The 24,266-nt window shown below is 39.6% G+C and overlaps 2 protein-coding genes across 6 annotated transcripts in view; one reads left to right on the forward strand and one right to left on the reverse strand.

Moving 5' to 3' along the window:
- Window positions 1-652: 652 nt before the first annotated feature.
- Window positions 653-23,965, reverse strand: stk24b (serine/threonine kinase 24b (STE20 homolog, yeast)). 2 transcript variants are annotated; one of them, XM_041781745.1, is made up of 11 exons: window positions 23,915-23,965; window positions 18,027-18,257; window positions 17,663-17,719; window positions 12,040-12,148; window positions 11,577-11,734; window positions 6,743-6,928; window positions 6,511-6,659; window positions 6,257-6,380; window positions 5,952-6,020; window positions 2,590-2,726; window positions 653-2,500 (listed from the first exon to the last, which is right to left on the reverse strand). In XM_041781745.1, the coding sequence occupies exons 3-11, from the start codon at window positions 17,696-17,698 to the stop codon at window positions 2,464-2,466; spliced, it is 1,005 nt and encodes a 334-aa protein (XP_041637679.1). In that variant the 5' UTR covers window positions 17,699-17,719; window positions 18,027-18,257; window positions 23,915-23,965; the 3' UTR covers window positions 653-2,463. The 2 variants fall into 2 exon arrangements, with proteins under 2 accessions (XP_041637679.1, XP_041637678.1); XM_041781744.1 differs by having other exon boundaries at window positions 23,211-23,964.
- LOC121506140 (sodium-driven chloride bicarbonate exchanger-like) overlaps window positions 23,901-24,266 on the forward strand; it is a 92,044-nt gene continuing 91,678 nt past the window's right edge. For 3 of the 4 annotated variants that reach the window (XM_041781742.1, XM_041781739.1, XM_041781741.1), the window contains exon 1: window positions 23,901-24,039. The gene's annotated coding sequence lies outside the window, so the exon portion shown is untranslated. The remainder of the gene's footprint in view (window positions 24,040-24,266) is intronic. The other variant, XM_041781738.1, reaches the window with a different exon arrangement.

Genomic DNA, 24,266 nt, shown 5'->3' on the forward strand with positions numbered 1-24,266 from the left:
ATTTCTGTCCAGTCTTTGTTCTCCTTTATCAGCATTATCTTGCTCTCTATCCCTGCTTTCTTCTCCATCATCCTCTTTTCCTCTCTGTCCCATGCATCATCTTGCTCTCTGTTACTGCTTCCGTCTCCTCCAACATATTTATCCTGCTCTGTGTCCCTGCTTTCTTAACTCATGTGCACTCAACTCTCCTGAAAAGAACTTTGCACAGAGCTGTTCCCGTTTATTCCTCCTCCTCTCTCTTTTCTTCCTTTTCTCTTTTAGGTCCTGGTTTTAAGTGTCTAGGTGGCATCACCTTTCTCTACTCCTCCAGACTCCTCTCTTGTGTGCAGCACTAGGGACGGACTATACCATTTTGACATTTTTTTGGTCTATCTAGTTAAATATTTTGAGCCACTACTTTGAGTTAGTTGCTAATATCAGCATGATAACCTGCTCTGTTAATACTAACAGCTGCTCAGCAGGAATAAAATAACTCCCATGACCACCTTAATTAAGCATGTTAGGCTGATAAATTGCACTATGCTTAAAGCATTAAGACAGATGAAAATGTTCATTTTTCAAGGAATTAAAAAAAAATTGAGTAGTTTTGTAACAATATAACTGTAGGGAAAAACAAGTTCATAACAATAAAATCAGACAGCAGCATTCTCAGTTAGCATTAGATCTTTATTTCTCATGTCACTTTGAAAGCTTACAAGGAGCTTACATTTAACTTGGGAATTCTCAAATGACACAAGCAAAGATTATATACAGTACTATAAACTGTCAGCTATGATAAAGGAGACCAAATGTACACATTTTGTAGTTATTTCCGTAGCATATGTTTTTTTTCTGTAAGGTATAGATATTTTTTTGCCAGAGGCAGGTGCCCATATCCATAAAGCATTCCATAATTCCATACTTAACTCTTTGCAGTTATAAAAATATCTGATATTTCTTAATTTCTTTCAATCCCTGTGTTGACAAGTGCGTCTTGATGCAACTCCTCAACATTATTGCTGCATTAGCACAGTAGTAAATTCTGGAACTCTTAAGTAAACATATATAGTAAAACATGGCTATTAGCAACTTTTTTCTTTTCTTGCGGGTCTCTTTAAATACTCGACACTTTCAAAGTGCAAAAAAACTGATCTGAAAACAAAAATAAAAAGGTGCAAATTATACTACAAACGTTGTGGTGAAAGCGTAAAAGAGGACATGGCACTTCTAGCGTCGGTGTGGGAGTGAGAACAGAAATGTTTGGGAGAAAAGATGGCGTCGATTTCTGCAGCTTAGCTTTGACCTGATCGTTTGACCTTAAAATAAAAAATAATAAACATAATGTGATTGCCTCGACTTCACTTCAAAGATAAATAAAGCCAAGGAAAATAATACTTTTCATGATATCTGCCGTATATCAGCCTTTGTAACCATCAGACTCAATACTGTTCAGTTTAAGAGCCATCCTGACAAAATCCTACCTTTATTCTTATCCTAAACAATTCCAAAATTGACTTAAATTGTCTAAACATAAGCACAGGTAGGAGCTCTCCCCCTGCCTACAAAAACAAAGACTGCCTCTAAACAAAGTACGCTTAGTATCAAAGTTAGTTTGATGATTGAAATGGAAGATTGAACCTCAGTCACTTTAAAGAAAACACTGATGGATACTGAATCTCACTCACGGACGAGTAAAAGAAAACTAACTTCCAATGAAATGCCAGAACGTAGATGTGTGTATCTCAAAAAGGCAAGGCATTTTCTGTTTCCGTCTGTTGGAGTAACTTCTGAAATCTTTAAATATCTACTTTTTTTTAAAACATTATCAATATCTACAAAATGCGCAGGACCATTTTGTACACAGTGATTCATTTCCCGCAACTTGAGATCATGTACAGCATGGCGAACCCCCCCTCCTTCCCCTCTTTCCAATGCCTCGAAGTCCACTTAAAGCACTTTACCTGAGGTTTCATTAAGAATGCTGCAATTTGCCTTAACAGGGAGTCTTACATACGCGAGAGCACGCACGCAAACACGCTCACAAAAAGGTGCCTTTATTAAGCACGCACACACGCAGCTTGCACACTTGTATCCCTGCAGGTTCATCAAGCATGCTGTCAGAGGTTCTGGGGATATGACGCCTGCATTAAGAGAGGGGGGACTGAAGAAATCAGGGGGAGATTTTCGGCTTCTCATCGAGCAAATTCCATGTAGCGGCGCCTCTGAGAAGCCTTGCGTCGCTTTTGACTTCTTTTGAGTCTTGTCTCGCCAAACTTCTGGCTAAAGGGAGCTCTCCAGAAGTCTCTGTTTTATCCTCCGTTATGGAGTTCAGTTATTTTTTACAGGCTAGCTAAGCTCCCCCACCCACACAGGAGGTCAGACGTGGTCAGCTGGTGTTGAATGACTCGACCTCTGAGCTGGATGTGGTGTTGTGGGGGGGAGGTGGGGGCCTGGGAGAGCAGGGCTGGGGCAGAGAGCCACTTTCTAAGGGGAGGAGGAGGATGTCCGGCTTGTTGAGAAACTGAAAAATCAGGCAGATAAGATGATTATTTACTGATAAAAATATTAAAAATCTGCATTAAATGGTTGGATTCTCTTGTATGAGGTTACCTCTGGAGCCTGTGCACCATGTGAGCCACCAGCGAGTCGGAGATGCCGGGGTACGCCTCCTCAGCCAGCAGGATGGCCTCCCTCAGCTCGTCCAGGACCATGGGGTTCCCGTTCACCTGTTCCTGTCTTGCCTTCAGCTAGGAGAGGAAGCAGAGGCTTGGTTAGCCACCAGAAAAAGCTGAGCAATCCAGTCGCCTTATAAAAACAAACTCAGAATGTCAGAAGTGAGTAGACCTACACCCTTAAGGTTGACATTTAAAAACCATCAGATTAAGAGACCACAAAGTTGACTCACGCTGACTCATAGTTGACGTACTTTTAGGTAAAGTCCAAGGTACTTTTGTAGCCAATTCATGATAAAGCAGGCTGTAAACGCGATTAACATTGTGTATTGCTCACATAGTTATTAGGAGGAACTATTCACTGACGCCAAAATCACAAACTATGGTTGGCCAGTTTCCTTGTCAGAGGTGGGGCTTGTGTAACTATGTGAGCTGTGATGAAGGCCATTTGTAGCTTTCTTTACATTTCAATGGGGAAAACCCTGATGTTACTTGAGGCTGTGATGTGAACACATACACTGCCTTGAAAAGTATTCATCCCCTTAAATGTATTACCTTTTTATTGGTTTTATAAATCAATCATGGTAAATATAATTTGACTCCCCCCCCAAAAAAGTCTCTTTAATGTCAAAGTAGAAACAGATTTCTACAAAGTTATGTCAATTGAATTAAAAATATGTAATGTCAATATTCACCCCCTTCAAGTAAGTGTTTCGTAGAGTCACCTTTGGCTGCAATCACAGCACTGAGTCTGTGTGGATAGACCTCAATCAGGCTTATACATCTGGACTCTGCAATTTTACTCCATTCTATGCAAACCTGTTCCGAGCTCTGTCAGGTTGCACTGGTATCAGGTCTAAATCGGCCTTTTCAAGTCCAGCTACAAATTCTCTATTGGATTGAGTTCTGGGATTTGACTCGGCCACTTTAAAACATTCACCTTGTTGTCTTTAAACTAGTGCTGTTACTTGATTTAATAAATTAATGAAGTTAATCATGATTTATCACAGCACATTTTTAATGTGAGGTTATGTGATCAGCAGGGTTAGTTAGTTTGTTTGTAGCAACATAACTCAAAAAGTTATGGATGGATTTTGATGAAATTTTCAGGAAATGTCAGAAATGGCATAAGGAAGAAGTAATTAGATTTTGGGAGTGATCCGGATCACCATCTGGATCCAGGAATTTTTTAAAGGATTCTGTACTATTGGGAGATAGAGCTAATGGCGGAGGTCTGCGCTCTCCGAGTGCTTTTCTAGTTTCTTATAGTTTAAGTATATTTCCATTTTAGATTTTTAAAGGTTTTTTATTGTCAAGTGATTTATTTTTATTCTTTTAAAGGTACAATGTGTAAAATTTGGCATTTTAGCGACATCTAGCGTTCAGATTTTAGAATGAGCCGATGTGTTACCAAAACGTCACATCACTAAGAGACGAGAGCCTGTGAAGACCAAAAAGGATCGTGAGCCGGACATCAATTACAGCAGTGACGAGGTGAGGGTTTATTCATTCATTTTTGTAACCATTGTTTTTATAGATTATAGGTCAGTCTTCTTCTCCACCTTCCTTCCAAGTAGCTTTTAGGACTGGCGGGCAGGTTCGTATTTAAAAATCGGGTTTCGCTCTTTCTGTCCCCAAAACGTTGCCATAGACAACATGGCGGTTCGTTATGTCAGCCTCCGTGAGGGTGACCCGCGGTACTGTAAATTTAAAAAGCTTTTTTCTAATTTTGTGAAAAGAAAACGAAAGTTTAAAGGGGATGATTGTGCACTTATTTTAACATACTTCACATAGATATATAAACATTATATCCCATGTACACCGTTTCTGTTCGGCGAAATGCAGCCAAATTTTACACATTGTACCTTTAATTCTATGTACAGCACACTGAAAGTGCTTTATGAAAAAATATTATTTATAAATCATACATTTAAAATACTTCCATTTACTTGAATTTTAGTTTGAGATAAAAGAAGTACAAGTATGGTGTTTCAATAGAGAAATATTAAACTCTAGTTTTTAAACTTTAACATCTCAGCTTAGTTGTAATATTGAAATAATATTTATATAGTTCAAACAAGCCCAGGAGACAAACACATCAGGTACAAAAAAACTTCTGCTGTAAAGTGAATGACCAGGTGTGCCATCACCCCAAGGTAGTCTAGACTGATATCCAGTCATCTCTCATCTAAACGTTCCCATTTTATGTGACATTTGAAAGCATCATAACATATAGAATAGTCGTCTAATTTACCGAGGTTACCTGAAAGCCTCATATTTTCTGTCTTTAGCTCACAAAGTTTGCTAATTAACTTCAATTTTGCCGATTCCACTACATATGTCTACACTGGATTAATATTTTTAACAAACAGGACTTGCTACAAAGTTTGGGAGCACTTTTCATCATTTATCTGAGTAGCTGCAGAAGAAAACTGTCCTGAAGCAGCTGAAGAGAGTAGTATGAGTTGTGGGTACAACATTCCTAACCAACAGCCTTACTTTAAATCATTTGTGTGTTGCTTTCTCTGTGTGCTTCGGGTCGTCTCGATGGAAAAAAAATCTTCTCCAAAGCTGTAGTTCTCTCGCAGACTGAACAAGATTGTCCTCCAAGATTTTCATGTATTTTGCCACATTCATTTTTCCCTCTACCTTTACAAGCATTCCAAAGCCGGCTGCTGAGAAGCATCCCCACAGCATGATGCTGCTACCACCGTGCTTCACAGTGGGGATGGTGTTGTTTTATAGTGATGTGCAGTGTTTGGCGTCTTGTCAGATGGCCAAAAAGCTCCATTTTGGTCTCATCAGATCAAAGAACTTAGGAGTCTCCCAAATACTTTTTTGGGGAACTGTAGTCCAGATTTAATCTGAGTTTTCTTCAACGGTGGCTTTCTCTTTGCCACTCTTAGAGGGTTATTTTGAGTGTACTTTTTGTCTTCGTGGTGTAATGGTAGCCAAGAACACTGATTAACCAGGGATTGGAGCTTCCTGTCACTTGGGTCACATTCACTGAACTCAGGTTATCCCCATTTCATTAATTGTGAGACTACTAGCACCAGTTTGCTGATGAATTTGGTCAGTCACTTTAAAGAGGGTGAACGTTTATGCACTTATTCTTCTTTACATATTATTATCTAGCTGACAGTACTTTGTAGAAATCTGCGTTTACTTTGACATTTAAGACTTTTTTTCCTCTTGACAATTTTAAACAGGAGCTGACTGTTGGACAGTGTTGTAGTCAGTCAGAAGTTGTATTTTACTGACTAAATCCTGAATCAACTGTCGACTTTCAAGTACCCTTACCTCGGCTAGTGCAGGAGAGATGACTGTGGCCAGGCTCTGTGAATAAGGCCTCTTTGGAATGTCTTTTGTCTGTGGGGAGAAGAGAAAAAACAGTTGTGAGAATGGCGGGGAGTTGAAGGAAATTAAAGAAGTGCAGCTTCACATTTGGAGGATCACTTTTAATCAGCACAGCATGCAAATTTCCACAAATAACACGGGTTAGTTCTTGTGTAATAGTGCACCATATTTGGAAAGTGTCGGAGGCTTTTAAGAATTTAAAGTGGCATGTTTAGACAGAAAACCAGAGCTTAAGAAATGATTTGCACCTGATCTGTTGCCCCTGACTGCCCCTCCCCGTTCTGCAGCTTCTTAGGGTCCTTCTCTCGGATGGTGAAGATCCAGTCGTCGCTGCCGAAGTCGTTCCCGCCTGACGCCTGGCCGTCCTGCTCTCTGATTGGACGGAAAAGAAAGAAGCTTAGAAACATCCATGGAGGTGAGTAATGAAGTGTGTTAAGCACTTTAAGCTTAAGAGAAGCAGCACAGATGTGTTAGGATGCGTTTGTGATGTGAACAGACTTACGAGTCAGACTCATCAGAACTGGACTCTGTGGTTCTAGACTGCTCCGCCTTCCACCTTTTGTACTTGTCCACCAGCTCGGTCAGGTAGGAGGTCTTTTTCGCGTGCCGGACGATCAGCTTATGCTTCAGCAGCTCTTTGGCAGTCGGCCTCTGGAGAAAATAAAGAAAAAACAGATGAGATGATGCCAGGAGTGGGGACAAAGCGACTGTAAAAACAATGAACTCTTACGTACAAAACTGGGCTCCTTGTTGAGGCAGGCCTCCACAAACTCCTTGAGCGGTTTGCTGTAGTTGCCCTCCAGCGTGGGCGGGTTGTTCTTTGGGATGAGGAATAACACCTTCATGGGGTGGAGGTCAGAGTGTGGCGGCTCGCCTTTCGCCAGCTCGATGGCCGTGATGCCCAGAGACCAGATGTCAGCCTGGGAATCAAAGGAAGACACTGTGATTACTTTACAAAAATAAAAACGGGGAATCTTAGGGTAAAAACACACAGAATGATGTCAATATTCTCCTATAATGATATTTTGTCCCCCAAGGTAATCCTCCTAGGATTGTTATTTATCATGTAAAATGAGAAAAAAAACAGGATATCATATGCTAAGACATGCTTCTGCTTTCTTGCAGTAGGTGGAGCATTGGCAAAAACATGTAATACACATTTTAATATGTAGAGAGGCAGACCTTAATCATACATGTGAGATTTGATGCAAATCAGAAGTTTCTTATAAGAGTTACAGTGACTTCCTTCTGAAATGGCGTGAAAACGAATTGCTCACCAGTAAAGAATTGGCCAAATTGTGCCGCTTCCTATTGCCAGTAGAGGTGCTGCATCAAAACAACGAAATAAACCTATGAATATGTAGAGGGGCAGACTTTGATTCCCCATGTAAAATTTGAAGGCAATAAGATGTTTGGTATGAGAGTTGCACATACTTCCTGTCTCACTGGCGAGATCTTGAAATGCTCCGCATCGCCAGTGAGACATTTCGAAATGAAACATGTCTGTGTTGTGGCCAATTATTGAGGCCTTACTTTCAAAATCAAAGCCCAATAGGTTAAGCACAATAAGAGGAATGAAGATACATCACTTCCTGTTGCCAGTAAGGGGAGCTCTGATGGGATGTTTGCATGCGAGTTTGTTCAGTTTGATATTGTTGTCTTGCAAGAAAGAGCAAAAGATCACAGAATATTATAAACTAAAGTTAGAATAAATTAAAGTCATCTGGCACATCACACATGCCTTATTTTGAAATAGAGATGAAGCTGGTGGACTTCCTGTTTGGATTTGTGCATGGCGCCAAGAGGCTTTTTTGTAGGTCTTGTGATGACCTATATGCAGACCAAAAATCAAAAGCCTAGGCTGAATGGTGGGCTGGGGCTGATTATTTAAAGGGCAAATTTGGAAAATAAGAGGCAGAAATAATAAAAGGCAGAAGGTGGCGCTGTGACAAAGAAATGATATTGATAAGTGGATGCATTCAGGATTGATGTGTGATCATCCCTGTAAAGTCTGGTAATGATTGACATGTGTGCTAAAATGTTATGCAGCATTACTGATCTATTTTTAATGCAAAAAATGTACAAAAAAGTACTTAAGGTTTGAGCTCGATCATGGCCCCGCCCTATGGTGAAAACTCACAATTTGTAAGACTTTAGATCTCCAGGTTGTCTGGTATGAGCAAAGAAATATTGGAGTAAATCGGACCAAATCCCTTTGACTGGTTCTTTAAAAGATGAAACTTGTGAATCACCCAAACATACCAAAATTTGACATTTTTGGGCATTTCCTGAGCTTTTTAGAGGATGGTCCAAAGAAACCTTTTTTCCAGCTGCTACTATTCCCTCCCTGTACTCTCTGCAGAAATCCAGCACTGCTTTAATCATTTTAGGGCACTCATCTTCTCCCTGTATGACCTTCCTCAGCCTCCGTACTTCAGCTCTATTGCTTTTTAATTCTAGGGTTCCAAAAGGGGAAAATTTCTCTGTAGAGATGCACTTACAACTCTTAACACAACCTCTGTAAAAGTCCTTGACCTTTCAGCAGAAGTGGGAACATCAACCAAAAAAAAAAAAGGGCTCAAAATAACTACCTGTCCAAGTGCAGGAAAGCAGCAGAAATACATTATAAACATCAGCTAGTCAGCCAAAAACCAAGCTTATAATCAGTGGTTCCTGGACTTAAGAGTCAGGGTGTCTCACTGAAACAACCATTTCCTTCTACATTTACATATGTTTCCTCCATTTGAAATCCGATTTGTGGATGCCCAATCAAACTTTTTCTGGTGCAATGCTGCTGCAACATCTATTCCCTTCTTAAAGCTGTTTCAGCATCTTAAAAAGTGCTGCAACTTTTACATTTGATGCATTTTTTATTGCAGTTTAAACATCAAACTGAATAAACAGGCCACAAACATCAACATCGCTGCATCAAAACACTGTTAATTTTTCAGGCCGAGGTTTCGTCAATCAGAAAAGGTGGCTGTGAAGAAATTCCTCATCCTTTTCTCTGTGAGCACACGGCTAGGTTTATTATAATAAATGTTTTTAAACAGATGTTGCAGGTCAGGTACAGCGCATTCAGAAAGGATTCAGACCCCCTTCACTTTTTTCATTTCTCTTACACTGCAGCCTGATCCTTCTATCAAAAATTTATTTCATTTATTTATAAGTTTGTCTGGACAACTGGAATATAAAACAAAGTGATTGGACGTGATTTTAAAAGGCCCACACCCCTCTCTATCGAAGGCGTTACAGCTGACGATGCATATCAGAGCAACCAACACATAAAATCAAGCCAGCACATGTGGACTCAAAGCAAGGTGTAGAAACATCTCAGCAAAGATTCAGAGAAAAAGGAGGAACCTGAGTGAAATTTTAGGTCTTTTTGCAAAGGGTCTGAATACTTATGTTGATGTGATATTTCAGTTTTTCATCTTGAATTAATTTGCAAAATAATGCAAGTCTTCCTTATTCATACTATCATAACCTTAACCCCTACCTAACCAGAGATGTAATCTGATTTTATTTTGAAAGTTTTTGCCATCTCTCTGGCAGACTTGTTTCATTTTTTTCCCTCTTATTATGGCCTCCTTCACATAATGTGAATAAAATTCACATAGTTTTAGGAAATGAAAGGGGATAAAAAGTGGTAAATCTTGTAAAGGATGATGCAAAGATAAGGAGCAAACACTCCTGTTGGTAGATGTCAGGATTCCCATCTTTGATGTCAGGTCAGGGTGTCAAACTAGACGACGATGTAAGAAAAATTCTGACATGGGGGTCTTGTTGAATTGCAGCCCTGGGGTGTCTTGGACGTGCCGTTAATTATGTCACACTACAAGACCGTTTGTCGTTCCCAACACTCAAAATCGGGATGAGCTGCGACGTTGCAGTTGGGCTTAAATCTGGCTAAGTTCGTGTAGTCTGAGCCGGTCTTTAGACAGGGGACGAAAGTAACTGATTACATTTACTCAAATAAATTACTGTAATCAAGTGTTTTTGGGGTACTTCTACTTAAGTAAGTTTTAACCTGAGTAATCATACATACATACATGAGTGCTATACTAGTGTACTTTTTGCACTTCTTTGAATGCACAGTAGAGAGAGGATGATTCCACATTTGGAGTGTTGATATCTCATGGTAAAACATTTCAGAGTTGTAATTTTACCTCTTTTCTGAGTGAAATGGCCTTTGGTGTTAGAGTTATTTGACAGTGAGTCCTCCATTATGCCCTTGGGCAGAGCCTTCCGATTTGTTTCAGATGCTTCCATGTGTTTGGATGTTTCCTGCAGTACAGTGATCCCTGCTGGGTTTCTTTTGCCCACGTTTCTGGTGGATTGTTATTTTTTTGATGTGAGACACATTTGCACCAAGAGTGAAGTTATCATCTGGGTTAGAATTCCCACCTGTGACTTAATGTGTTTTTAAAGTGTGTAATTTTCTTCTCCTCAAAAAAAGAGGATTAGCTAATTTTCAAAGAAATGACACATATATGGGGAAAAAATAAAACATTTCAAGCTCAAATAGTTGTTAGTGTAGTTGTTAGTGTAAGTGGAAAATATCTGATTGCATGGAAGAAAATCTAAGCTTAATCAAACAATTTTCCTTGTACCACAGATTTTCAAGAGTTACCGACTGGAGATCCACTCTCTTGTTTTTCTCGCCACAAGGGAGAAATTTCATTTTACTGTACAATTCTTTAGTAGCAACTCAGTAATTAAAGTTAACCTTAAATTAGATACTTTTTACCTGAGCAGATTTATAGACCAACACTTTTAATTGTACTTCAGTACAGTTTAACCAGAGTGATCGTACTTTTACTTGAGTACAAGTACACAAGCTTTATACTGATAGCTCTAGTCCAACAGCAGCTAAATGCATTTAGCATGCTTAATGCTTCTTTTATCTGCTTCATCTGTCTCAAGTAATGAGGGAACAGGCCGCACCTGTTCATGAAACTGCTCAAGTTAATTATTGAAGTACTTCTGAGCTCCTGATAATGGAGTTACTCCGAATAAAATGTCTGTAATTCCTAGCATAATTTAATGAAACCCTTTAAATCGAAGCTGAAAGCCTACACTTCAGTCACGTGTTGATTGTTTTCTTGTGTGACAATAATCCAGGCTGGAAAATCTGCATAAACCAGGAAGCATTCTGTTGAACTCTCATCTATTCTGGTAATACGGCAAACAAGAATCTGATTTCTGAACCTACGTTTTAACACCCTTCCACTGAAACTACTTTTAGGTTTCTGTTTAACACTTCTACTCTCTTAGATTCTTGTGTGGCTTTGTTGCCCAGATAAGACTTCCCGCCAGCTCTCATCAAAATGTGTTGCTGGAAAAATGTCAGAAAAATGGAGAGTCAACAGGCGGAACAATTCTACTTCAGTACAGCAAACAACAAATGCAGTGAAATAAATACTCTTTTGTATTAATTTAAAAATCAAAGCTGCAAATCATCTCTGCATTGGATTACCTGATTACAAATGCAGTGTTGTGTATCGCTTTCTTTGCACAGTGACAAAAAAACAAGAGAATAAAGTGAGAGATGACCTTCGACCTCACCTTCGAATCATAGGCCGACTGCTTGATAACCTCTGGCGCCATCCAGAACGGCGTCCCAACAAAGGTGTTGCGTTTGATCTGAGTGTCTGTTAGCTGTCCTGCCACGCCAAAATCCGCCAGCTTCACCTCTCCCTGCTCGGACAGCAGCACGTTGGCAGCTTTGGAGGAGGAGGAGGAGGAGGAGGAGGAAGATTAGATGGAGCTGAGACATATCAAGTGAGAAGCTTCACCGCAGCGTCAGGCGCTGCTGTCGATGCCGTTTTTATCTGCATCACTAATTTATTTAATAAGAAGGGAACGACTGTCAGAAGCCTTTTAGCGAGCGGCTGTTGCAATTCCCCTGATGAAATACAAACTATATAATGAATGAAACCGTGAGCACACGTCAATACCATTAACGTGCTATGTGATATCTGTGTATGTGCTCTAATAGCAGCTCTCTCTCTCTCAGGGGGTCGGCTACCTTTGATATCCCTGTGGATCTTTTTCTCAGAGTGCAGGTACTCCAGGCCCTTCAGTATCTCCCTCAGGATCGTGGCGATCTGGGTCTCGTCCAAAGCTCCGGGTTCCATCTTTGGAGGAAAAACAAAACGTGAGCTTTTGGGGCGAATGAACGTAGTAAATGCTATAAATCTTGCCATAAAAACACAGTTTTGATTTGCATTAAAGAAGCAGCTATATCATCTGTAAGGAAGCAGATAAGGATTACTCCACCACAAAAAGTAGCCCCACTTAAATGTTCTTCTCCACCATAACTGAACTGGTTTCTGCATTCAGCTTCTCTAGTAATGCTTTCTGGCTTGAGTACTTGAAGACAAAAGAACAACAGGCTGCCAACCTCCTCATTTACACATCTTATTACTTTGGTGTAATGTGGCAAGTTTGGAGAAATCCACTGCAGGACAAAACTAAACTAAAAGCACCCAACTCTTATATTTGTAAAAAATGGAGTATCCTCTGTGTTACTAAAACAAATAGGCACTTTCTTTTCTCTTTTCACGCAGAAATCAGGAGAAATGAGTGTTGATTCTGCCAGTATTACAACCCAAACCTAGCTATCCTCGGCTGTGCAGCCTGTTATATCCCCACAATTCACACAATGATCAAAAAAAGTGGGCCCGCTTGTTCAGCATTTCCCTCAGTCTTTACCTTGGAGGTGCTATAGAGAGAGCGCCTTCTCAACAAAAGTGCTCATTTTTAATTTAATTAAGTAGTTTTCCTCTAGCTGCCGGGTAAAAAGTAAAGGGTACTTCATCACAAAGCAAACACAAGAACCTAATACTAAGAAAGGAGATCATTAAAGCACTGAGAGAGCCTATAGGATGTCTTATGGATGAAAATGTACGCAGGCTTTCTGATAAATAATCACAGCAGCTAATAAAGATAAATCTAATGATTAACCAGCTTCTGGGAAAGATCTTTGTATTTGTAACTCTGCTGTACTCCTGTATATCACACACGAGCCTTAGAGGCTACTCTGACAGCCAGTGTTAATTTTGTCGACTAAAACTATGACTAGAAATGTTTGTCAACAGCCTTTTCTCCATGACAAAAACTAGACTAAAACTAACAAAAATAGATCTGTGATGAATAAAAATGACAAAAACTAAGTTTAGTTCCCATCAAGATGACTAAAACTAGACTAAAATGTAATGTAGTTGTAGTCGCACATTCAAAATCTGTGACATTTCTCCCCTGTGGGTAAATCTACCAAAAAACGATGCAGCTGTAGCTATTCCACCTCTCAGCTGTAGAAAGCAGGGACCGGGGTTTGGCAGAGTGCAGAGAACACACTGCAATGATTTGGTACCAGATTTAGCCAAGAAAATAAATGCATGGACTAAAAGTAAAGACTAAAATGTGAGGACTTTTTATGGACTAAAAATAGACTAAAATGTTTTGAGTTTTCGTAGACTTAAACTAAAGAGGGTAGAAATGACTAAAACTAGACTAAAACTTAAATGCATTTTATTTAAAGACAAAAACTAAGAAAAAAATTAAAAATAGCTGCCGAAATGAACACTGCTGTCAAACACAGCCTGACATCTTTACTGTATTTGCAGACCTCAAAACAAGTAACTGCATTGCAGACTTTGGCAGTACAACCTCAAAACTCTAAATTAATTTGAGGCACTGACTAGGGGTGTAAATCACCTGTTTCACCACAACATGATATGATATCAATATGTTTGACAACAATTTGATATTTTCCAATATCACAAAATCTGCCATGATACTGTTCCTGTTGTTTTATGGTACTTGGTGTCTGTGTCTTGCCTGCATCCTGATGATGTACATGATGTCTTAGTTGTGTAGAATAGCGTCATGTCTGCACTCTGATTGACATCTGTGATGTCTTAGTTTGCATGGCTTCACATGACATCTAGGTTTTGATGTATATTGATCTTGATGAATTGCTATCTCATCCATATTCCTGTTTAGTTTCTTTAAATGTGTGGATTCTGCTGATGTTGTCTGCATGTCACGTTCTGTCTTCTTATCTTTTCTTTGGGTTGTTGCTTTGTTCTTCTGCTTGCTTCTGCACTTGTCAAAGCACTTTGTAAACCCATGTTTTTAAAAGTGCTATACAAATAAAGTTATTATTATTATTATTATTATATATCAATTTGATATAAGGGCCTATGATCGATGTCAGGGGATGTGATGTACTAATTTCACACAGTTTCTGCTATTGAATTACTGACAGGGCTGTATTTCATAAAAATAAACCATATCAACAAAAAGAACAAACACCTGCATTTCACTGCAGTAATATTCTTTTTTTAAATCTTTTCTAATTATCTAAAATTTGAGGGCCCTGATTACCTTTAAATAAAGAACACAATACGGACATTTGTGTTGAAACATTTTGATTTTAAAACAGCAAACATGTTCATTACCAAAAATGTTTAATGCCTCTTGCCCTAGTCACTCTCAAGCACCAATATGTACATTTCCTGCAAACCTTTATAATCATGATTTTTTTTTCCAATTTTAGATTACATTGTTCTTGAACTTATTTATACACGTGGACTTAAATAGATATCTTTAATAGTGATGAATAACATTATTTTTGATTAATTGCCGACTTGATTTTGATAAATGGAGAGGTTACACTTGGAGCTAAGTTTTTTTTTTCCAAAGGACACTCTTGATGAGTCTTTGGCGGTCCATCGAGCAGTTAACCTTGCAAAGCAGATGGATATGCCCGTTTCCGTGTTTCTCACTGGCGAATCCATCTTGCAAAGCTTCCGTCTGAACCGTTTGGGCCTGGTTAGAAAGTGACAGGACCAATCAGCGACGAGGGGCAGTACTTTCAGGCGCGGCGGACTCATGATGTAAGCAAGCAGCACCAAGAGGCCAAAGAAGTTATGGCGGAAGAGCTTAGCGTGGATGCTGCTAAAGCAGGAGTTAAATCAGAACTTGATGAAATTTCTTCGTTAAAAGAAGAATCATTAAAAGAAGAACAAAGAACAGCAGTGAGTTGTTTTCTTTTCAAAAACAAAAAAAAAGTGTACTGACATGTCTATAGTCGCCATGGTTCGCGTTATGAAGTTCTCTATGGAGTTTATTCCTCGGTGGCAGCTACGTCACATGTCTGATTGGCCCGTAAAGATGTGAAAGACAGAACGTTCATCCAATCACCCTCTGAGTTTTTTTTAAAGGCTCTGCCCTTTCCCAAACGCCGTCTATGGAAGGTTTACCAGATGGATGTGTGAAACACATCCTCAGGTTACCAGTTCCGTACAGCACACAGTTTTTTTTTTTGCATTTCCATATTTCAAAAGTTGGAAAGGGTCTCAAAAAACCCACAACTATGTCTCACTTTTGGCACCTTTCTGTAGGGGTACCAATCCAACCTTTCCGTCTCAAAAAGCTGGAGCTACACACACACACATCACTTCATCACTTTCTTACATGAAATGACTGCTCAGCTGGGCTGCAAAACAAAACACGGAAGTCTGCTAGTCTGCTCTGTGAGGAGTGGGTGAAAACAGAAGAAAAGCAGACTCATATCTGCTTAAATCATGGATATTTGGACTTGACAGAGATCTGTACTGTTTCCTAGTCTGTGGATACTGATGTGACCACAAATCAAGTTTCCTGACGTTTATCTGGACCTGATTTTAAGAACACGAAGCAGAGCCTGAAGGCTCACATCAGCCTGGCTCATCTGTGACGGATGTGCAAATATAAAGCTTTAAGTCAGTAGATTCTCTGTATTGAAGCTAGTTATTCTTCTACCTACTTTAGGTAACCATGTTTGTAAAACTTCGGGCTGCAGTCTGTTTTAATCAGCGCACCCAGGATTTTTTACTTTATCTAGTTTGATTTAAACACTAGTTAAACCTTTACTTTATTTTTCATGTAACAAATTCTCATGGAATGGCTCTAGACTTTCATATTATGTCATATAAACTGTTAAAAACTAGATATATTCACTTACTATTGTACCTTAATGACTTAAAACATTTCTGTATGTATACTATCAGCTGAGGATCTGTATTGACTGCAATATAATATGAACTCAGCTCTATACTCCTTTCCCTTAGTTTAAAGGAAAATTTAGACCTTAAATTTTAAGTGAACCAGTAATATAGTAAAATAATCTCTAAAGTGACATGGCATCTACTGACAACAGATTGTTTCACAGCTTGCAACTGGAAGGTTGTGGGTGCTATCCCAAGTTTCTGCAGTCACATGTTAATGTTTCCTTGAACAAGACACATAACCCCAATTTACTCCCACTGCTTTGTTGATGATGTGTAAATGTGTATGGATGTGTTTGAATGGGATTAGCCAATACTGATGGCCAAGTCTCCATAGCAACCTCTGCCATCAGTGTGTGAATGTGGAGTGACTGACTGCACTGTGTGCAGAGTGTAAATGAGTAGGTGTGATCTGCAGTGTAAAAGCGCTTTGACTAGTCAGACGTCTAGAAAAGAGCTACCCAAGCTCAAGTCCATTTACCATTACCATGTAAAGGTTGAGAGCTGTACCGTGAGAATTTGTCACAACAAAAATAAACCAAAGGTTTAACTGCTGTTAGATCATTTCAATTAAGAAATCCTGGGTACGCTGATCTCGTTTTCAAATAGGCTGCAACTGAAGGTTTTACAGATTTAACAACCAAAGAGCAATCTCGAAGTAAGAATTAGATAAAAATGAAGCTTCAATACAGAGAATCAACAGATCTGAAGCTTCGTATTCGTAAAACTTCTGCATTAATTTAGTTTCACATCCATCACGGATAAACCAGGCTGATGTGAGCCTTCAGGCTCTGCTTTGTGTTCTTGATATCAGAACCTCATAAATGTCAAGAAACCTGATTTATGCCCACATATCAATGTCAGTGGCCCAGGAAACAGTTTATGTTTCTGTCAAGCCTAAACATCCCTAATTTAAGCAGATATGTGTTTGTTTTTCCTCTTGTTTTCAACTACTCCTCATGGAGAAGACAGCTGTGTCTTCAGCCCAGCAGAGCAGTGTTAGGTGCATAAGGTGACGTTAATGCAAACCCTCTATTGTGTGTGTAGTTCTTTCTTTTTCGGACGGATAGGTAGGCTTGGTACCCCTACAGAAGGGTGCCAAAAAGTGGGACGGACGCTTTCCAACTTCTGCTTCAACGACGTTTATCTCCAGGCACAGAGGTAATAGTTTCTGTGTTTCAGTTTAATTAGTGACCGGGCTTATGGGTAACCTCCAGCGATTGCATTTGTAGATGTTTATTGTTACAGAAATATGTCAAAGTATATTCATCAGATATGCATCTAATGAAAATTTAAATGCCAAAGCATTGCAGGGGAACAGCTATCTTTGCTCTGACTCTTGGCCCAGTTACTAAAATATTACCTGTTTTCTCTACATGGGAAAGTTCCCGTACAAAAACAATCTTTACAGCTGCTGATTCATCTTCATCTTTTTTGGACTTTTTTTAAAATATCATAGATTTTTTTTGTATGTATAGATGTGAGGTGCTAACCACCTTTGAAAAACCAATATCCTAATCGATCACTGACATTTTATTGTCATTTCTGGTGATCAGAAAGACCCAACGGAGGAAAGTAAAACATGAAGTAACTTACCAAATCTAATGCTGATCCTCCGCCTAAATACTCCATAATGATCCATAACTTTGTGTCCTAAAATAGAAAAGAGAGGAAGCTGTCAGCAATCAAAAGAAAGGGAAACATTCATCGCTGGTTGAGTGAGGTGAAGGGAGTCAGGTGAGCTGGTAAACAAAGTCAGGATGACATTAATAAGTTCTTGGTGGGTGCATGAAGTCGTCTGAGGATAATCCCCTTTTTAATTTAGGATTATTCAGAGAAAAAGTGAGAAGAGGAAGAGAAATCCTTTGCTGTGTTGTCCTATTTGCTCACAGACTGATGCAAAGAAACATTTGTAGCTCATATTTTTGTGCTGTTACATTATAAGTAAACCAAATATTACCTTCAGGTACGAGCCGTAGTATTTGGTGACGAAGGGGCTGTCGCACTGGCTCAGCACTGTGATCTCCTGCTGAATGTCTTCGATTTCATCCTCTGCCTCCTCCAGGTCGATAATCTTGATGGCCACAACTTTCTGCGTGCGATTGTCGATGCCTTTGAACACCTCGCCAAACGAGCCCTTGCCAATGCGCTCCAGCTTGGTGAACAGCTCCTCTGGGTCAGCTTTGGCGTTCTGGTTGGTGATTGAAGGGAGGAGGGAACAAAGCCGGAGGGTAGGAAAGGGGGAGGCGGATTTAAAAGAAAAAAAGGAATGTTTGAAAAGAACTGAATGTCGGGGAGTCAATCGGAAACACCAGCAGGGTGCCATTCTTACAGGATACATTAAATCACTCGTTGCAACACCTTGTGTTTGTGTACACAGAAAGAAAGACACAGGAGAATGAAGGGAAAGAGTAACAATTGGATAACATACAGTTAAATTAATTTAAATCACAAAATATTTTTTCAAATATCATTTTTCTACCAGGGTTATTCACTGAGGTATGTAATTTAATGATTATGAAGCATCTGGAAATGTAGGCCACTCCCTTATTTATATCAAAAACACTCTAGACTCAAAGATATTCAATTTGGAGATCACATGAGTTAATATGTCTTATAATTTGATGTTTTTAAATACTTTACATAGAGTAAAAATGAAAGGAAAGTTAAAAACAGAAGCTACTTTGCAAATAACTGCAACAACAGAAGAACTATTCGGACAAACTTCAGACTAGGGCTGAACGATTTACAAAAAAAATCTCATTGCGATTTTATCGCCAGTATTGCGATATAATATGCGATTATTCGTAGGTTCCTCATCTTATGTACTGTTCAATTAACACAAGCAATAAATCATTCTAGAAACTAGAGGTGAACGATTTTGAAAGATATACTGAACTGCAATTTTGGCTCATACAGCAAATTGGATGCATAAAAAATTGCCACATAAAAGGGGAGGATCATTTTTATATTATTGTCGTTTTGATCAAGAAAAACATACACATTAGGGGTGTCCAAACTTTTTCCATTGGGGCCGTATACAGAAATTGACAAGGAAGGTGAGTATTCAGCTCACCTTCATATTAAAGTTAGTAAAACCAATCTAATGCTGGTGAAGATATTCTCAGTGTCAGGTATGCTTAAATGGCTAGTTGATGGCTGGCAAGGCAAATGGCCAATCATTTTAAGGATTTTGGTGAGGCCAGTCAGATTTCAGGGGGCCCAAGTCAGCTCTGGCTACCACTGGCCCCGCCCCCAGAACATCATTGGTGCTGCTATTTGCTGCTGTGATCCATTAGGGTGTTATAAATCAAGATATCTTATTATTTGGTGGCGATTTTTGTTTTTTTTACTATCTAAAGTGTTGTCTCGATTTAGTCCTGAAAAAGCTATAAATCCTTGTCAAAATGTTTGTTTACAGTATTAGCATGGTAGCAATGCCTTGTTTTGAAACTAAAAAGAATAACACAGTGTAGCACAACCTTCATGCACTATTGAGGGCCATATTTAATCTAATTTAAGGAATTTTTGGGGGGCCAATGAAAATGGGCTGCGGGCCATATTTGGCCCCCAGGCCAAATGATATACATATACAAGAAAACAAGATAAGTAGGATTTTTCTCAAGCATGCTACAAAAAGACACTTGATTGTTTGCATAATGTAGAGCATAAAATCTCTGCTGCAAAAATTTGTACCAAACCAGTATTTTGATACATTTCAGGCTAAAGAAATATTGCACCACTGCGATTTGAAAATTGCAGCAGATCATGTTGCGATTTAATCTAATTTGCAATTAATTGCCCAGCCCTACTTCAGAATAAAAGTGCCGTAGGAAACTGCAGGTTGTCTCATCATAGAAACAACCTGATCAGGCTTTTACTGTGAAAGATCCAGTGACTGTTAACCGTACCCGTCATGTCGGTTTGGAATAAACTGACAGACATTATACAGACACAGGTGCAGAGATCTCACTGCAGCTCTGAGCAGAAGTTTTTCCATCTCTTGACTTCTGAGCAGACATTCAGCAGCTTCAGACTGAACTACACTCACATTCATGTTTTGCAAAGTTAACCATATCAATGTGCCTAAGCAAGCACAGCAGTGGCTCCCATTGGTTGTGGATGACTGTTGTGTCACTGAGAACACAATTTGCATAGGACTAGAAGAAAAACTTTCATCAATATCAAACACATCTGACTGCCTTAAACTGCTCGGATCGAGCTTTATGACCTTACATCTAAAGACTGAGATCACAGGAACACTACAATTTTAGCAAGACTCTCACGATTTTACCCCGACTTTGGGACTTTGTCTCTGACTTTGAAATGGCTTAAAAAGTTGTTGGGTGTAAGGCCAGCATACTTGCTCCGCTCTGCCATGCCTTTGATACAAAAACACGCATAAGCGGAGGAGTTTTCTGGATGGGCGGGGGAGTGAGCTCTCTTCTGTTAGAAAGAGGCATTACATATTAAGCGGCAAAAGTCGCAATACATCGAGTATACTGGATATACTGCCACTCCTACTTTGACATAATATTAAGATCTTCATGAGGACTCTTTCTGTTTTCATCAGACATGATGACATCCATGAACACACTCAGCTGAAAGTCACAAATTAGCAGATCACTAATTAAACCAATACACTAGGAGCATTGTGTGTGTGCACGGAGGAAAATGTTGAAATGAAGAGAGGAGGACCATGTGTTGTGACCACCAGTCATCAATCTCAGCTGATCCGATACTACTATTGATGACTTTATTTGCTCTGATCTCTGAATTAACATGCAAGTAACCTCCTTGAACGTGGCCATGTTTGTAGTTTACATCCCACACATCAGGTAGATGCATTGTGAACGGTTAAGTATGATTACAACACTCAGGGCAAAACTAGATTCATATGCAATGCAAGGGAAACGGCAAGTTCATCTCCGGCTTCAGACAGCAGGTGCTCAGGATACCAGCAGCAAGAAGCTGCAGGAAAATATCCCAACAACGGCATATGATGTGGAATTTTTAATGGGTACTGAACCTAAATCAGTGCATTTCCAGAAGGAACATACAAGTGGGAGCATCTTTGGCATGTGCAGATAGTAAACACCATTTTCTTTTTACAAAGAGAAATGGTCAACAAAAATACTTGGGCGGCTGTACTTGGGTTGCCCATAAGATTCTAGTGAGTTAAATAATCATACAATTGTGTTTATTTTAAACACACTATTTCCAATAACATTGAATTCTGGCTTAAAATAAAAATGTTCCTGAGTACGTTTTGCAGGAAGTTTACGCATTTACTATCTGTTTAGTTTGCTGTTTCTTCCCTAATTATCTTAATTTAATTGTTTTTTGTTGAACATTAAAGACAGATAGGTCTGATAGATTTTTTCTGCATTGAACGCAGTAATTTTGATGTGGGGATCACCTTAATGCCGCTAAAACAGCATTTCTGTCACCAACAGTAGTGCCGTCTTTCTTGATTTTCTATTTTGTGGACTGATAGGGTGCTTCAGATGTAAATGAGACTGTTTTTGCTGAAATGCCACATCAGCGCTTTATCTTTAAAGCTGGAAAATAATTATTGGTGCTCAAGGCCAAAAAGGAAAAGACAGAGCAACCTTAAACAAGCGAGAGAAGCTTAGGAGAAATTTTGAAGTGTGGATGTTGTGTTCAACAACACAGTCAGCCCTGTTTGCAACTGCTCTGTAGGATCACACTGTAGCCTGTGCATTTGAGTGATAGCTGGGAAAAAAAACACTCGAATACTGCAGGAAGTGAACTAAAATGACTTAACCCTCCAGAGGCTGCTATGTGGGAAACACAAGAACAGGCGCTGACAAAAACAACTTCCTTTTATGACCTCTTTTGTGCCGAGAAGAGGTCAATATGCCCGTTTTGAGATGGCTAAAAACGTAACAGCTGACTTACGCAAGAGAGGGTGCACCCTTATGTCGAGGAGGAAAATTTCTCAAGAAACTTCAAGGTGGTTTTGCTGATTTTAGGTGCCGTGCAGAAGTTTGATATGAAAGCTTTGAAAAGAAAATTCTTCACCACCTGACGTTTCACTTCTGATATGTATAACAGGTGCCAAAATTCCTGCAGTGCCTCTCCAGCATCCTCCCCCTTAAATCTGCATGCATCTGCTAACAAGCCTGCACAGGGACTATAATCTGGTGCATGAAGCAGTTTACATTAGGAGCAGTTATCTCCTCTAGTATCTACCCAACACAATTATCCCCTACAGGCAAAAATCCTAAAGATAGCAGCAGAGGCAGGAGCAAGGCTCATGTGCGCATAATAGTTTCTTTGATCGGGGGGGGGCCTTGTTGATGCATTGCTATCAAATCATGGCTGCCATATCAGAGCTTTGCATTCACTTTTTTGATGCAAAGATGCAGCACTTAGGGGCATTAAGAGGGTGGTGATAGTGATGACCTTGAGTGACAAGTTTTATTTCTTAAAGACAGCATATTTGAGAACTTTAAATTAATCAGTTCCAATTAAAGTCATTTGTCATAATGAATGGACAGAAAGGATGTTATAATGTAAATGAATTTCATAGGATAAAGGTTTGCCATGTTTATGCAGAACAAATCGGGATGAATTCTTGGGCAATTGTACACTGATAATAGGTGAATTGAAATTAAATAGGCAAATTAACTTTTACCAGAGTAAGTGTTTTTTTTTTTTTTTTTTTACCTGAGTACAACAGGTATGTATTTCTTCCACCTTTGGTAAATTCTACTTTCACAAATTAACGTTTTCTGGTCAGTTTGATTGTTGTATTTGCATTTTTGTCATCTAACAAAGCAGCTTGACTAATTTGTAAAAACATTCAACAGTTTAAATGTCTGTATTTAAAGTTTCTGCGTCTGTATTTTACGTTTTTGTACCACAATTCCAGCGCCAGTTTTTACAAGTAAAATTCTGAGTGCTTCGTCTTCACTGACGTTCTTCCTATCGCGAGAGAAAGTGAGATTTTTTAATATTTGTCGGCTGCACTTTGATGTTTCAAATCACTTAATTTGACAGGTGTGCAGACAGAAAGCTCGCGGCAGGGGGTCGAATAGCGTACATTTTGTCCTGGGTGTGCCTTCTGATGCATATTTCGGAGTAAATTCAGGACAGGTCTGTTAGATATTTAGCTTACCTGCATTCCCGGCAGGTTACCCTGAACAGGAGAATGGGCCATGGTGATGCTGACTGGATTTGCGCCTCGTCCGACGACGCTGGGCTCTCCTCTAGCCTTATGTTTACAGTCCCGTCTTTGGTGCCTTCACTGGTAGAAATTCCCCAGGCCTGCTAAGAACCGTCTCAGGTACTTCTAAGTAGACGGAAAAATGTCCTTCCACTCTTGTTCCTGTGTCGGAACAACACCAAGTCATCCAAAACAGCTGAGCAAGCTAACAGACGTTGGCTAATGCTAACTGTGAAGCTGCCAACAAGAAATCCGCAATGTTAGTTTGCTAACCAGCTAGCCGACCGTTAACTGGTGCGTTAAATCCGCTTTCCCCACTCAGGGAAGTTTTGCTGCTGCGACAAATTTTTACTCTCTCAAGCAAAGCAGTAGGTGATAGTATTTATTTGTAAAATTACCAAACTGTCACTTTCTGTACGCGTATTCTCTCGCTAACGGTTTTGTCAGCTTGCTAACATGGTTAGCGCGCTAGCTAGCTAGCCGACGCAGACAACCTGACAAACGTTCCGTCCGCTCGGAGCACAATTCGTCTGCATACCCGCAAATGTCACCTGTAGATCCCAGCCCTGAACAAAGCGAGTACTGAGCTGCTGTCTTTGCACTAACGTGTCTTATGCTGCTCTACAGGTCAGGCATCTGCGGCAAGGAGATCTCGCCTGTGTTTTTGTTTCCTCCCTCACTTTCGTCCCGTACTCTCGGCCATCTTGTCGGTGCTGTGACGCCTGGCTGGGCGGATCCGGATCCGGATCAACAACAACATCCTGGACTCTCCTCTCGTCAGGTGCTGATGCGGGGTGGATGGAGTGAGGTGTCTTAGAAGTTTAGAAATAAGTAGAAACACCCACTTTAAACCGTAAACTTAAGCAGATATCACATATGAAAAAGTTAACCATGATGCCTGGGAAAGTACTTCTGCACTAAATACTAGCCTAAGGAATTCTTTTAAAGCCATAAAATACCAAACAATGACATATCGTTGATATAAATTGGAAAAATACTTTTATGAGA

This window comes from Cheilinus undulatus, linkage group 24, assembly GCF_018320785.1.
Source record: "Cheilinus undulatus linkage group 24, ASM1832078v1, whole genome shotgun sequence".
Classification (NCBI taxonomy): Eukaryota; Metazoa; Chordata; class Actinopteri; order Labriformes; family Labridae; genus Cheilinus; species Cheilinus undulatus.

What these genes read in the sequence shown, in the direction of transcription:
- stk24b (XM_041781744.1), bottom strand. Translation starts at nt 23,252, where the DNA reads ATGGCCCATTCTCCTGTTCAGGGTAACCTGCCGGGAATGCAG. An exon ending in GTAACCTGCCGGGAATGCAG is followed by an intron (nt 18,258 to 23,210) that starts GTAAGCTAAATA and finishes ATCACCAACCAG; the next exon opens with AACGCCAAAGCTGACCCAGA. An exon ending in GATCCACAGGGATATCAAAG is followed by an intron (nt 11,735 to 12,039) that starts GTAGCCGACCCC and finishes CCTCCTCCAAAG; the next exon opens with CTGCCAACGTGCTGCTGTCC.